The following is a 14,515-nucleotide window of genomic DNA, read 5'->3' as shown; positions in this document are numbered from 1 at the left end:
GCAGTTTACTTCAAATCCAAAGCCCAAACTATGCATGTGTAAGCAAATTTATTGATTTAAAGATTCATTTCGACAGACAAAATATCTTCTGGTTAAAAATATAAATTGCTCAGGTGTCAGAAAGCTGAACATTGGCTAAAACAGACTGACCGACTACAGTTTTCCCAGTTGGGGCTGAGGAATGTCTGAGATTTACCATCTTTCAAAGACAACAGCAGTAAAAGTCACAAAAAAATCAGAGGAGTTCGTATCATCCACGTGCTCAGAGGAAAATCACGCCTCTACACCGTTAAAGATACATTCAGTAAGCAGCAAGTGTTACAGCCATCACAATCTATCAGGCAACGGTAGCATAGTTAGCATCCAAACAGTGCATTCCACATCAGTCTTGTCTGTTGCCTGGCAACTGCTTCATCGCTGTAGTCTAAACAGTTGCCATTCCACATGCCAATACCCCTCAATCCTGCTGTTTTCACATACTCAGCCTTAGGACAAATACTCTGTGGATCATCATACCAGACCTGATGAATCTGTCCATTTGGATGCTGCGAGGGGAAACAAACAATAAAAATATTCATGTTCATTTCATCAAATCTCCACCCTGACAGCAACAATCTGATGAAGAATGAACGATGTGAAATAAACCTTGTAATTGAAGTAAGGAGCCTGCTGGCTATCGTCCCAGAGTCTTCCAGACAACGATGCGTCGACCTGCTTCATTATCCACTTGTATGTCTTCTGTGTGCCAGCTGCGTCGCTGCACGGAGCTCCACGAAACGGAACTTTTTCAATGGAACAGTTTCCTTCCTGGTTGTAAAAAAAAAAAAAAAACCTTCAATGCTAACAATATCGATATGATTCGGTCTTAAAAATGGAGGGACTGACTGCTCTTCAACTGTCGACTCTTTCAAAAGGGGTTACAGCCTGTAAATAAAGACATGGGTGGAGCTGAAAGCTGTCCTCACACCTGGAGGTCGGCTGCAGCATGGGTGTCCCCCATTTGTTTTTTTAATGGTGACACTGGGACCGATTTTAATTTCTCTCATTTAAACAATTTAAAGGCACCTGATATATATTTATGTATTTATTTATGGTTCAGATGTTCAGGACTAGAGCCCAAATTTACATTTCAAATTTTCAAACGTGAATCAACTGCTAACCAGAAGGTTGTAATTAAAATAATCAATAAACCACAATTTTAACTTATAATGAATAACATGGCAACTATAATCTTTAAAGAAAATTATATTTTACCTGAGAGACGTGGAGGCATTGGTAGTCGTAGCCGTACCATGGCAACCCCATCACGATCTTGCTTGGATCAATCTTCAGCTTCAGATATTGATCATAACCTTAAAATAAACTTTGTGGCTATTAGTTTATTGGATTTCAACAGACTGGTCAATTGACTGTCCCCAACAAACCTTTCAGCGTCTGAGCGAGCGGGGCGTTTGCCCTGGCTATGCATTCTCCCTGGATCTGACTTTGTTCATCGTAGGACATGACAAACAGCAGGTCACAGGAGTTGGCGATGTTAACGTAATCATAGCATCTCTTGTCGATACAGTTTGGCGACCAGGCAACATCGAATGAGACCTAGATACAGGATAGCATTGAAATACTGCTAACAGTATGTTATTATTGTGTTAGAGATAAAAAAAAAACCAACAACAGCATTTGAACCTATCACCTGAGAACCCGGGATCTCTCTGTGGAAAGCCTCAGTGGTCTCCTTTACCAGGGCGGTCAAAGCGTGGTATTCCGGCGACCCCTCTGCCACCGCTTGCTCAATGTCAATGTTGATCCCATCCATGAACTGAGTTTTGGCTAAATTCACCTTCTCTTTTATCCACGCTGTTCTATTTTCTTGGTCCACAATGAAGGAGAGGCGGACGTCACCTTCACGCCAATGACAGAAATGGGAAAAAGAAACACATTCAAGAGCTGATGTCTCAGTTGAGCCTCAGATGTTTGGTAAACTGCTGAAAATACAGAAACACAAAGGAAGAAATGTACCTTTAAGAACAACTCGTGCTCCTTTGGAATGAGCGTAACACACCAGCTCAGCATCGTATTTCCCAAACATCGCCAACGTTGTCACCATGCTCCAGTTGTAGGACTTCCATGTCTTTCCTCCCACGTCAAACACAAACACCTGTAAAAAACCCCAGACAGCAGATAAAACCTTCTGAATTACAGCATCTCACCACATGTTTTTTTTTTTAAAAATACATTTTTTGTCTCTCTCTGCTTTTAAAGGCACTTTGGTCTGAATGTGACACATAATGACTGACAGCAGCCAAACAGAAAATCAAGATAGACCAGTGTGTATTTCTTTTTTTTTTCTTTTCTTTTGTGGTTCATCCTGTACAAATTGCACCCAGAAAAGCAGAATAACTAGTTCCTGGATTCTGTTGTTTTTGTCTCTAATAGATGAATCCATCCTTATCTCAATGTTAATTAATCCCAAATGTTAACAAGTATTTAACAAAGGATAAATGAGTTTATCTAAACAATTAAGCAATGAAAAATTCCATAAGCTTTGATACTTGATGATGATGTTGAATCAGAAGAGGGAGAATTATCACTGCTTCCATATCTATTCTAATTAATTAGTAAATAAAGTGCTACCATTACTCAAAGTGACCAACCTATAGTCAGAGTTTTATCATTACTAATGACTTGAGTCCAGAAACAAAATTGTATTTTTCAGATATTACAGAATATTGTTGGGTAAATAGACACATTTTGGAGGTCAATTTATCTGGACTGTAGTTTTCTACAACTCCATTGAGTCAAATTTCCATTCAAGTGGTTAATGTATGCATTTGTATTTAAACATACATTATAGTAAATGTGATAACTTTATGATCACTAACCGGACAGGTGGAGTTTTAAATCAAAAACCCTTAAATAACACTTTTTAAAGAACACGGCAACAGTTTAAAGTCCAAGTGAGGAAAGCAAAGTCACGTGACATCAGACCAACCCGACGCGTCAATAAAAAAGAGAACCGAATCTCTCAAAAACAAAAACTGAGGTTTTTTTTTTTTTTTTTAAATATATATATGTATAGTTTGTCTAGCGGAAATATTCTTTCAACCACCTACAACAAATTTTAAACATAGCAATATAATGATTTTATATGTTAAAAACTTAGCCGCCACAATGAATCCACTTTACATCTCGATATGGTCGTAAACAAGAACCATATTAAAGAATATTAAATCTCAGTAATGTGCTGTTCTGTGACACAGGTTTAAATGAATAAAGGAGGAATGTGTGACTGGACGCTAAATCTACCTCAAAGTCTCGGTCCGTTCGGATGTGCTGACAGAGCTCCGGCCTCTCGCACGGACACACGGCAGCTCTGCTCACCCAAACCGTGCACGACACACACACAAGAGCCCAGAACATCGCTGACAATGAAGCACATTTCTGCCACAAGTTTCTGGTCGGGACAGACTGATTTAAAGCCATATTCCTCAGGTTTCCGTGATTAACAAACCGCCGCCACCAATACTACGGAAAGTGGAGGGGGACAATCTCTTTCCGGTTATCACGTATTCGCTAAAACCGATTAAAAAGAAGAACAATTTCAAAACTTCCTGAATTTTAGTAATTCAGCTCTTTCAGAACCAAGTGACTTTAACTTTTAAATTCTATTAGCGTTATACGTTACTCCAACGTTAATTGTATTTTAAAGGCATCTGCTTAGATGGTCTACTAACATTACATTTTGATTGAATCATGATCATGTGAACAACCTATATTGTATAGTGTATCAATCTATACTGTAAAAGAACCTTAATAAATGGACCAGGAAAGTTCAGCAAATGAATAAGGCCATCTGGATGACACCAATTACTGAGATAACTGATAAAATATAGTAAAATAAGAGTTCCCGCTTCTTTCCTGGAAAAGATGCGTTTAAAGTTTAGTAGTTAAACAACAGTTCAGTGCATTTCTGAAGTATTCACATTCTGATTCAAACAGCCTTGTGAGCAAATAAATTATGTTTTTTTAAAATTTGTTCTCAGTTAAAGTTTTTATCTTGCATGATAATAAAAACCTTGAATGAACTTTAGTTGGTTCTAAAGGAATCGCACCTTTCATTCTAAAGTAAACAATTCTGGGCTGTTGTGTTTGGAAATCTGACAGTTTCTAGATCGGGTTGACATAAATGGCAAAGTGACATTTTATCCAGAGACAATATGGAATACATCACACAAAAAAGAAAATCCACGTGACTGCGGCTCTGACCAGTACCTTTTGATTCAGCTGGCATCAGATTTTGTGGCTTTTATCACATTTGAGGTGAATGGGGTTTAGACACAGCTGCCAGAAACATGTGACACATGTTAGCAGTGATCATTAAAAACTCAAAATCCTCTAATTGACATTTTCTTCATTCATGAATTTGAAAGCTTCTTTGCACGTTAAAAGGATTCCAGTTACAATAAACCACATTTAAAGAACCATCTTATTACCAGGCTTGGTCTGATCACCCGTGCTGGTGTGATTGATCTGACTATAAACCAGAGCACAAGAAATTATCTGAATAAGCTATCTGAAAAACATTGGTCTGGAATAGATTATAGTACTGTTTGTTTAAAAAAATACTATTTGACTATATTTGGTATGATTTTAATATTCATGTCGGCATTTTCAGTCTCTGGTTTTGAACCATCAATTTGTGCCAATAAAACACAGTCAGGTTAAGATGACTTGTAGTCTGATTTACTGTTTGCTTTTTTATTTGCTATGTTGGGGCACGGTAATATCAGTGACAATGAAAGCTAATATCAAGTTAATGATACATCGCAAACAGACACCATGTCAGCAAAAACTGGCTTTAAAAGGAAGCCACGGACAGCAGGTGAGGACATTCACCAGCCATGAGGGTGATTGTACTTGCTCTCGCTGTGGCCCTTGTGGGTGAGTATGAACTTTAAAAATTATACTTTTGGCTTCTCTTGCATATGAATAAACTTTTTTTTCTTTTTACTTACTTACTTTACTTTTATTTTTTTAAAATTACAAACCAATAAAATAATGTTTTTTAAATATATTTTTAGTGGGGTCACAAGACAACTTTGGTAAGCCGTTCTCACACACAACAGATATAAAGTATTTAAATTTTCAAACATGTGAACATATGGTTGTTTAAAAAATACAGAAGAAAGTTGTTTGATTATATGTTTATAATAAACTGTTTCTAGCCCCAGACTTCGCCAGTGACATGACCTATGAATACGATTATGAGGGGAAAATTATGGGTGGCCTCCCTGAGAAGGGTCTGGCCCGGGCTGGACTGAAAATCCAGGCTAAAGTGTCAATCCGCAAAGCAAATAATGTCTATTATTTAAAGGTAAATGCTCTCAAAGCCCATTTAAAAAGTGTTCATGCAATGATCAATAACTCAAGATTTTTGGACTTACAGCTTTCAGATGCTAAGATCTTTGAGTACAATGGCATCTGGCCCAAGGATGCTTTCAGTCTGGCTTCCAAGCTCTCTTCAGAACTGGCCGATCAATTAATGACCCCCATCAAGTTTGAGTACACCAACGGTCTGGTGGGCAAGGTCTCCGCTCCAGCCAAAGTCTCTGCAACAGTGCTTAACATCTGTAGGGGAATCCTCAACATCTTACATGTGACCGTCAAGAAGACCCATAACATCTATGATCTGCAGGAGGTAATCATTGCTGTTGTGCCACAGAATTGTTACACCCAGGAAAACAGTCTGCTCTTTAGCACATTGACTTTTTCTTTTTCTTTTTTTTTAAATCTCCAAAACAGCGTGGATCTCAGGGCATGTGCAAGACCCACTACATCAGAGTGGACAAAAAGGAGGGGGCTTTCACTCTTATCAAAACCAGGGACCTGAATCATTGCCAGGACAGAATCTATAAAGACACCGGTCTTGCTTACGCACATAGATACCCAGAGAGTGAGGCTGTAAGTGTGAGTCCTTCAAATGTCAGATTCGAATACTTAACACTGCTAATATGAAGACATTATTGCCTTTTCCATGCAGACTAAAACAAAGCTAAAGGGAATGTCCACATTCAGCTATGAAATGAAGCTAACCGACCAAGGTAGTCAGATCAAGAATGCAACTACAGAAGAAATCATCCAGTTCTCCCCTTTCAACATCTTGAATGGTGCTGCTCAGATGGAAGCTAAGTATGGTTACAGTAACAATGTTTTAGAGCTTATTCTCAGCACAAATCCTCATGAGAAAGACTGATGTGACTGATGCTGTTCCACAGGCAAAAATTGATTCTCGTGAATGTATTGAAAACCCCACTGGAGTCTATAAGGGGGGACTATCCTACACGTGGTTCTCTGCAGTATGAATTTGACACTGAGCTTCTGCAAACACCTGTCCAGCTCCTGAAGACCAGCAGCCCTGTGCCTCAGGTATCACGCATAGGATTAATAACTACATCCCAGCACAGGATCAATGATAAACAAGGAGAATGTGATTTGCGTTTCTGGTAGATGGTTAACATTCTGAACCACCTGGTGAACTTCAATATGAAAATGGTCCATGAAGATGCCCCTCTGAAGTTTATTGAGTTAATCCAGATGTTGCGTTATGCCAAGTACCCGGAAATTGAGTCCCTCTGGGCACAGTTAAAAGAGAAACCAGATTACAGGTGAATTAAGCTTTAATGGAAAGAGGATTCATAAAAAGAGATTGCAGGTAATATAATGTTGTTGTTTTTTTCTCTCAAGGACCTGGATCCTTAATGCTATCCCTGCCATTGGTACTTCCACTGCAGTCAGGTTCACTAAAGAGAAGTTCATAGCTCGTGAGCTATCTGTTGCTGAGACTGCTCAGGCCCTGATAGCATCCGTGCACCTGGTGACAGCTGACCTCAAGTCGCTCAACCTTATCAAGGCATGGCAGCTCCAAATTTGCTATCTTTTAAATTTCAGTAAAGAACTGTGATATAGAACAAATTCTTTTACATTTTTGCAGGAATTATGTATGCATGAACGGGTACGTGAGATCCCATTTCTACATGAGATGGCCATGCTGGGCTACGGTACAGCAGTTTCAAAGTACTGTGTGGCCAACCCATCATGTCCAGTTGAACTTCTGAGAGTACGTATCACACATTACACGGGAGATAGTCAATTACAGTAACAGTAAGCTGAACTCTTTTTTTTTGTTCCATCCACAGCCAATCCATGAAATCTTGATTAGCGCTGTGCAGAAAGTTAACGCTGAGGAAATCATCCTTGCTGTTAAAGTTCTGGGCAACGCTGGACACCCTGGAAGCTTGAAGCCACTGATGAAGCTCCTGCCTTGCTTTAGTGCAACAGATATTAAATTGCCACACAGAGTTCACATTGAAATTGTTCTGGCCCTGAGAAACGTGGCAAAGAAGATTCCCAGAGAGGTGAGAGTACATAACCTCGAGCACACTTTGAGACTCCAAACTGCAGACGTTTAATTAACAGTCTTATTTTGTATATTAGGTCCAAAACATTGCAGTGAAGCTTTTCACAGATAAGACAACCCATGCTGAGCTCCGCATGGCTGCTGCTGTTGTGCTGTTTGAAACCAAGCTGCCCATGGGTCTGGTAACATCTCTGGCTACTTCCCTCTTGAAGGAAGAAAATTTGCAATTTGCCAGCTTTGTCTACTCTTATATGAAGGCTATGACCAAGAGCACCACCCCTGATCATACTTCTGTGTGAGTACTTACTAACAAAATACATGTCTCTGGAAAAATAAATGCAAAAAAACTCTCTATTTCCTTTTGTGCTTTTAGTGCCATCGCCTGCAATGTTGCTATGAAGATCCTGAGCCCCAAATATGGTAGACTGAGCTACCGCTACAGCAGAGCGTTCTATTATGATGCCTACCAAAGTAAGTGCACAATCTGGATCATTTCAGATCAGATACAGACTGTGATTTAACGCATTTGGTGTTTTGCTCCACAGACCCTTGGATGATGGGTGCTGCCGCGAGCGCCTTCTACGTCAACGAAGCTGCAACACTTCTGCCAAAGGCCGTTTTGGCCAAAGCACGAACCTACCTGTCTGGAGCTTATGCTGACGTTATTGAGGTCTAAAACTTAAAATATATATCTATTTTTAGGTTTTAGACCTCAATATATAGATATATATATAGATTGATGATTTCAGCTGTCAAAATTTCAAAATTTCAGATTTCATATAGCAAACATAGGCATTTCTCATGATATTATATATATTTTTCAGGTTGGAGTGCGAACTGACGGAATCCAAGAGGCCATCCTGAAAATGAAAGATGAAAACAGTCAACGAATTGACAAGATTACGCAGATTGTGAAGGCTGTACGTGTTGTGTATGAGATTAATATGATGAAAGTGTTATTATTATTAATATTAATGACAAGTTCAAATATTGATGCAGCCCTATTTCGCTTGTTAATTTTGCCCCCTCACAGCTTTCTGGGTGGAGGGCTTCTCCTTCGAGGAAACCACTGGCCTCCATGTATGTGAAGCTGTTTGGACAAGAAATCGCATTTGCCAACATTGACAAGGTGGTTTTTGATCAGCTTATTGAGGTAAACCATCTACTGTACATCAGAATTTTTATTTTTCAATTCAGCACAAACCCAATGTCTGATATTTTGGGGGGGGTTTTGCATCCAGTTTGGATCACAAATCCCCGCTTACAGCAGAGACGCTCTCCAGTCCCTGTTGTCTGGTATCAGTACACGCGTGGTTAAACCGATGCTGGTCAATGAGATTCGTCACATCTTTCCCACTGCTGTCGGACTTCCCATGGAACTTAGCTTCTACACTGCTGGAGTGGCTGCTGCAACAGTGGAATGTAACCACAGCTGTAGTTTGAGACTAACTTATTAAGTATTGAGGTAATACACAATATTAAGGTTTGTTTGTTTTTTTACATAGGTCGCGCTAGTGTGGTACCGTCTCTATCAAGGGAGTTCAAAGTTTCCCAGCTTTTGGATTCTGATATCAGCATTGATGCTTCCATTATTCCAAGGTCAGTTTCATCTTACTTGGTTGTATAACCAGTAGCTTTACAAACAATTATCACCAAACAGTTGAGTGTTTTCTATCTATTGCAGTGTTTCCCTGCATACCTATGCGGTAATGGGAGTCAATACTGCTCTCATCCAAGCTGCCATGATGACGAAAGCCAAAGTCTACACAGCCCTTCCTGCCAAAGTTCAAGCGAAAATGAACATCATGAAGGGCCACTTCAAGTTTGATTTCCTGCCAGTTGAGGATGTTGACAAAATTGCATCTGCTTTGTATGTACTTTTGTGGGTTATGTAGTGTCTAAAATCGCCTCCTTTTGAAACACTGACTGGAAACCATTTCTCTGACAGTGTTGAAACGTATGCTGTGGCAAGAAACGTAGAGGACCTCGCAGCTGCCAGGCTGACACCAGTACTTCCCGATGAGATTAACGTTAATTCAAGAGGGTCGTCTTCCTCGACAAAGTCGACTTGGATGGTTGTGAGTTGATTTTTCTGCCTTTTTCATCAAAAAAGAAAGAAAAAGACACTTAATGAAACTAACTTGGTGAATATCTTGTGGTCTTTATAGTCCAAATCATCTGAAATTGTCTCTGACAGCCAGCTTGTTGCAAACCAAATTTCAGTCAAGTCCTATCAGAGAAAAATTTGTAAAGAATATCAACCCTATGGAATCAAGGCATGCACTGAGATTGAATCTCGCAACGCTGCCTTCCTGAGAAACTGCCTGCTCTATAGCATGATTGGAAGGCACGGAGTCTCAGTTCAGGTTGCTCGTGGTGAGTAATGGGTCACAATAATGGTACTCATGGAAGTAATTTTGTGTTGAAAGAAACATTTGTGTGCTGATTTATTTACTTTGTCTGTAGCTGCACCTGAAATCAGGAATATTGAGATAGAGATTCAGGTGGGACCCAAAGCAGCAGAAAAGATTCTCAGAACTGTCAATCTGAATGAAGATGAAGAAGTCCTTGCCGACAAAACCGTGCTGAGGAAACTACAGAAGATCCTGACTCCCAGTCTGAAGAACTCAAGTGCCAGCGACTCTGATTCCTCTGCATCCAAGTCTACCAGTGCCACTTCCCATCCTAGGACCAGAATGATAGATGCCAACAGCCCCGTTGACAAAAAATCCAAGAGCAGCAGTTCCAGCAGATCATGCGTTCGATCCAGAAGCCCTGTTAGCAGTGCTTCAAGCAGAAGCAGCAGAAGCAGCAGTAGAAGCAGCAGTAGCAGCAGCAGCAGCAGCAGTAGCAGCAGCAGCAGCAGCAGCAGCAGAAGCAGAAGCAGAAGCAGAAGCAGAAGCAGAAGCAGAAGCAGAAGCAGCAGCAGCAGCAGCAGCAGCAGAAGCAGCAGAAGCAGCAGCAAATGCAGAAGCAGACGCAGCAGCGGTTCATCTTCCAGGCACAGCAGCCACTCACCCAGATCGACCTCCAAGATCGAGATATCCAACGTGAGACAATTTTACAGCTCAAGCATTTTTAATTAATTAAAAAACCCATCATGTATCTTACTTTCTTCTTGTATTACAGTCAAAACAGACTGATTGCTTTGAACAGAAGTTTACCAATGACCACAGCCATCAGGTAAGAACAGTCAGGTGGTTTGATTGAGTTACGAATCAGGAGCAGACTGAAATGATCATGTGCTCACTTGCAGCAAAGCCATGACTCTCGACGCTCCAAGGTATGGTCCTCCAGCTCTGAAGCCATTGCCAACAAGGTAAACATCAGGACAGTAAAAGGTGCATTAACAAGCTCCAGTGTTCAGTTCAGAAATTCAATTTAAAAGGATCTCTCATTTCAGGACAGATACATGGCCGATCCCAAGCATCTATTTTTAACCGTCATCATCCGTGCTGTGAGGAGCGACCAAAAGCTTCAGGGATACCAGGTCACAGCTTACTTTGACAGGCAGAGCAGAAGAGTGCAGATCATTTTGGCCAACCTCGATGAGCAGGAAAAATGGGGAATGTATGCTACTGCTGCGCTGCTGAGCAACCACAAGATGATGGTCAGGGCTTTGATTTGGTGCCAGTAACTTGTTTGGGGTTAGCTGATAAACTTTTAATGAATTGAAACTGCTTGCAGGCGAGCCTTGACTGGGGCAAAGACAGCAAACAATACCAGATGGTTCTGACAGCTGAGAGTGGCAGCGTGGCTACCAAGTCAGCAATCCGTGTGAAGATGAGCTGGGAAAAGATTCCATCATCCATAAAGAGGAGAGTGAGAAAGTAATTACACAAACATTACAGCCACAAGTCAAGTTTTCCAGCTAATCTCCCACGTGAAGATAACCAGATTTCTATGTTCACAGGCTGTACAGAATGGTTATACACAGGTCTCGGGACAACGGCGTTCAAGTGAAGAAGGCCAAGAACGCTCCCAAGCAGATCACATTAAGTGTGTCTGTTGCGTCTCAGAACAGATTGAATTTTCAGCTGGTGACACCAAAGGTATTGTTTCATTCACACATGCAGAATGAGTCGGTATTTAAACTTCCAGTAACTGTTCTGATTTGATGTTTCAGAGGACCTTTTCCAAATGTGATGTCAAGCTTCCCTCATACCTGCTATATCTTCAAACCGCTGAAGAAATACAGGTGTATCACAACAACTGGTTAGATAAGCTCTTCTACATCCTGTCCAAGAGTTCTGCAGGTAAACAAGAACCATCACTGCAGATGAAATAAAGCTGCACTGTAAACAAACAAACAAACAAACCCACTGGTTGTATTTTTCTGCTCACTCCAGTTGAATGCACAGTGCTCAAAGACAAAATCATCACGTTCAATCGCGGGAGCTTCAACACAGAGTTACCTCACTCTTGCGCCCAGGTTTTGGTTCAGGACTGCAGCCAAGAACTAAAATTCTTAGTTCTACTGAAGAAGGACTACACACAGAATCAGAACCAGATCAATGTGAAGATTGCAGACCTGTAAGAACAACATTGTTACTCATAAAGGTGAAAATAGCAGGTTGATCAGGAAGCTGAGTGTGATACACCTGTGTCTGTTTCTCATCAGCGACATTGACATGTATAACAACAACAACGCTGTCCAGCTGAAGGTTAACGGAGTGCCGTTCCAGATTAGCACCCAGATCTATCAGCATCCCACAGGTAACTTTCAAATAACAATATTAGCTGTGACCATTAGATAAATTTCATTGTATGAAATTTAAAAAAAGCTCATATTTACCTGTACTTTCACTCATACTAGGCCACATTCACATTAGACAGAGAGGTGAGGGCATTACTCTCCATGCTCCATTCTATGGTCTTCAGGAGATCTACTTTGATATGAGTGCTCTGAAGGTAAAATATCATTTTAGTCAACTCAACATTTAAACATGTGAATTATGAGATGCAGATGTGTAAGTGTTCATCTTCTAGGTTCAAGTTGTGGACTGGATGAAGGGACAGACCTGTGGGCTCTGTGGAAAGGCTGATGGGGAAGTCAGACAGGAGTTCCGCATGCCCAACGGACGTGTGGCCAACAGTGCAATCAGCTACGCTCATTCCTGGGTCGAATCTGGAAAAAGCTGCCGGGATCCTTCTGGTAAATATGGTAGCACCCACATTATCTTCTTTCATACACAGGTTGGAAACATCACCTTCCGTTTTACTCTTCACAGGGTGCTTGATGAAGTATGAATCTGTAAAGCTGGAGAAGCAGATGTTTATTGAAGGCCAGGAAAGCAAGTGCTTCTCTGTGGAGCCCGTGCTGCGCTGCCTGCCCGGCTGCTCACCAGTGAGGACCACACAGGCAAACATTGGCTTCCACTGCGTGCCTGCTGGTGAGTTTGCAGAACCATACTCTCTCACACTTAAGAGAAATGATTACTCTTCAGTGCTCTCTGCTCTCTCACTATCTGTAGACACCAACCTGAACTACTCTGAGGTCCAGAGCAGCATGTTCGATAAGAGTGTCGACGTGAAGGAAACAGCCGAAGCTCACCTGGCCTGCCGCTGTTCTATGCAGTGTCCTTAATACTGTTGCCTAATTTCTTTAATATAATACAATAACAATTTTGTGGATCCATGAATCTGAATAAATAGTAAGCACAACTGAATGATGTACTCTTTTAACTTTTTTTTCCAACTTTCCTATCAAGATATTCAGTAAATAAGAAGTTAATAAAAAGGATCCATTAACTTAACCTCCAGGTTTAATTATCCAAAGTCTTAAAAAATTGTGAAAAGATTTGCAAAATATTAATAAAAGTGAGAAAACTGAAAGAAGAGCAAGTGTTTCAATTTCTATTCTGCAAGAACAGTGGATGGAGAATGCAAAAGATGCTGTATAAAGTACCGGTATTCGTTTGAAAACAGCCTGATCGTATTAGCTAAGTCACAAACAGCTTCATATGGCATTTCTCAATATCAAGAGCAGCAAAGAGGAACGACAGACCCATTTGTCCTTTTGTCATAAAATTTTTGATAAAAATAATAGAAGCGTTCCTTCATTTCTTCCCGCAGAGAGGTAAATTATCTGGATTTGAAAACTCATCGCGGGGTCATTACTAATGTATTTTCTTAATGCCTTTGTGCTTAAATGTGCATTATGGCTCCAGACCAACTAAAAACAAACTACTCTACTTTTTAAGAGGGGCACCTGGGTGCTAATAAAACTCCTTATTAATATTTACTTGTAATATCATAGAATTCAAAGACATTGAACAAGTATTCCCTTAATTGTCTCATGTTTGTTCTGTTTTGGACATCACAACCTTATTGAGACCAGATGCTTTGCTGGTAAACACAGTAGCTTGAGTATAGCTAATGTTCAACACTAGTCCATATACAGACTTACCAAAAATAGGACATGAAACAAACAAATTCATGATCATAACAGTAATATTAATAACAATTTTTAAAAGCCCGTATTTATACATACGAACACCGTTGGTTCGCTTTTAAGTACGCTTTAAGCCCTCTGTTAAAAGCATTTAAATTAGTTTGGAAGACAAAATGATGATGTACACCTGGGAACAATATAATCGCCACTTTAGGAGGCTCCTGTGTTTGCTTGTCTTGACTTCCAACATCTAATGTGCTATTAACATTTTGGATAGATTATTAGGTTTTGATTCCTCATTCAGTTTACAGTATAATGAAGCTGTCAGTTAAATCATGTACTTTTTGTGGATTTAGTCAAACATGAAAAGAAATAGCCAAATAAATAGTAAAACAAACACAAAAGAAAATCCAAAATATTATTTCAATTAAAAGGAGAGCATTGGGGGAGGCTTAAAAAGATGTCTTTTGCACAGGGAGGCAGTAATGATATAAGAGTTGAACTCAGGAATAGACCGGAATGTACCTGAAGGTAAAATTAAACAGTAGAATAAACCAGCTGAAACAAAGAGAAGCAAACTGTCCTTGAGTCAGTCAGACCACCAGTATATAAAAAAAGAGCAAACAGTCATAGCTGGGGCGCTATTATGCAACCTTTAAAATGAAACTACAAAGATTTGTGAACTATTAAGCAGTGGAATAAATATA

General features: G+C 40.1%; 2 protein-coding genes across 2 annotated transcripts; one reads left to right on the top strand and one right to left on the bottom strand.

Moving 5' to 3' along the window:
• Positions 1-29: 29 nt before the first annotated feature.
• On the bottom strand, positions 30-3,543 carry ctbs (chitobiase, di-N-acetyl-). The gene is made up of 7 exons (XM_057038470.1): positions 3,304-3,543; positions 2,017-2,155; positions 1,691-1,899; positions 1,425-1,596; positions 1,255-1,352; positions 646-807; positions 30-545 (listed from the first exon to the last, which is right to left on the bottom strand). Exons 1-7 carry the CDS (start codon positions 3,478-3,480, stop codon positions 357-359), a joined length of 1,146 nt encoding a protein of 381 aa, XP_056894450.1. The 5' UTR covers positions 3,481-3,543; the 3' UTR covers positions 30-356.
• A 1,289-nt stretch (positions 3,544-4,832) lies between these two features.
• Positions 4,833-13,078, top strand: LOC130528132 (vitellogenin-2-like). Its single transcript, XM_057037114.1, has 34 exons — positions 4,833-4,938; positions 5,079-5,099; positions 5,223-5,371; positions 5,444-5,695; positions 5,800-5,958; positions 6,038-6,186; positions 6,273-6,423; positions 6,505-6,662; positions 6,742-6,907; positions 6,989-7,114; positions 7,194-7,412; positions 7,492-7,709; positions 7,788-7,885; positions 7,960-8,084; positions 8,239-8,334; positions 8,448-8,567; positions 8,656-8,836; positions 8,920-9,013; positions 9,099-9,284; positions 9,363-9,492; positions 9,583-9,790; positions 9,881-10,464; positions 10,544-10,597; positions 10,671-10,733; positions 10,818-11,024; positions 11,102-11,244; positions 11,328-11,466; positions 11,541-11,670; positions 11,764-11,947; positions 12,036-12,130; positions 12,231-12,325; positions 12,404-12,569; positions 12,646-12,807; positions 12,889-13,078. Exons 1-34 carry the CDS (start codon positions 4,899-4,901, stop codon positions 12,999-13,001), a joined length of 5,181 nt encoding a protein of 1,726 aa, XP_056893094.1. The 5' UTR covers positions 4,833-4,898; the 3' UTR covers positions 13,002-13,078.
• Positions 13,079-14,515: the final 1,437 nt, after the last annotated feature.

This window comes from Takifugu flavidus, chromosome 7 (genome assembly GCF_003711565.1).
Source record: "Takifugu flavidus isolate HTHZ2018 chromosome 7, ASM371156v2, whole genome shotgun sequence".
NCBI classification, from domain to species: domain Eukaryota; kingdom Metazoa; phylum Chordata; class Actinopteri; order Tetraodontiformes; family Tetraodontidae; genus Takifugu; species Takifugu flavidus.
Note: the sequence above shows the minus strand (reverse complement) of the source record. Positions and strands in the feature narration are given on the sequence as shown.

Coding starts and splice junctions, on each gene's coding strand:
- ctbs (XM_057038470.1), bottom strand. CDS start 3,480: ATGGCTTTAAATCAGTCTGTCCCGACCAGAAACTTGTGGCAGAAATGT. Junction 2,156..3,303: donor GAACGGACCGAGACTTTGAG/GTAGATTTAGCG, acceptor GGTTTTTTACAG/GTGTTTGTGTTTGACGTGGG. Junction 1,597..1,690: donor GAGAGATCCCGGGTTCTCAG/GTGATAGGTTCA, acceptor TCCTGTATCTAG/GTCTCATTCGATGTTGCCTG.
- LOC130528132 (XM_057037114.1), top strand. CDS start 4,899: ATGAGGGTGATTGTACTTGCTCTCGCTGTGGCCCTTGTGG. Junction 11,671..11,763: donor CCTGTCCAAGAGTTCTGCAG/GTAAACAAGAAC, acceptor TGCTCACTCCAG/TTGAATGCACAGTGCTCAAA. Junction 12,131..12,230: donor GATCTATCAGCATCCCACAG/GTAACTTTCAAA, acceptor CACTCATACTAG/GCCACATTCACATTAGACAG.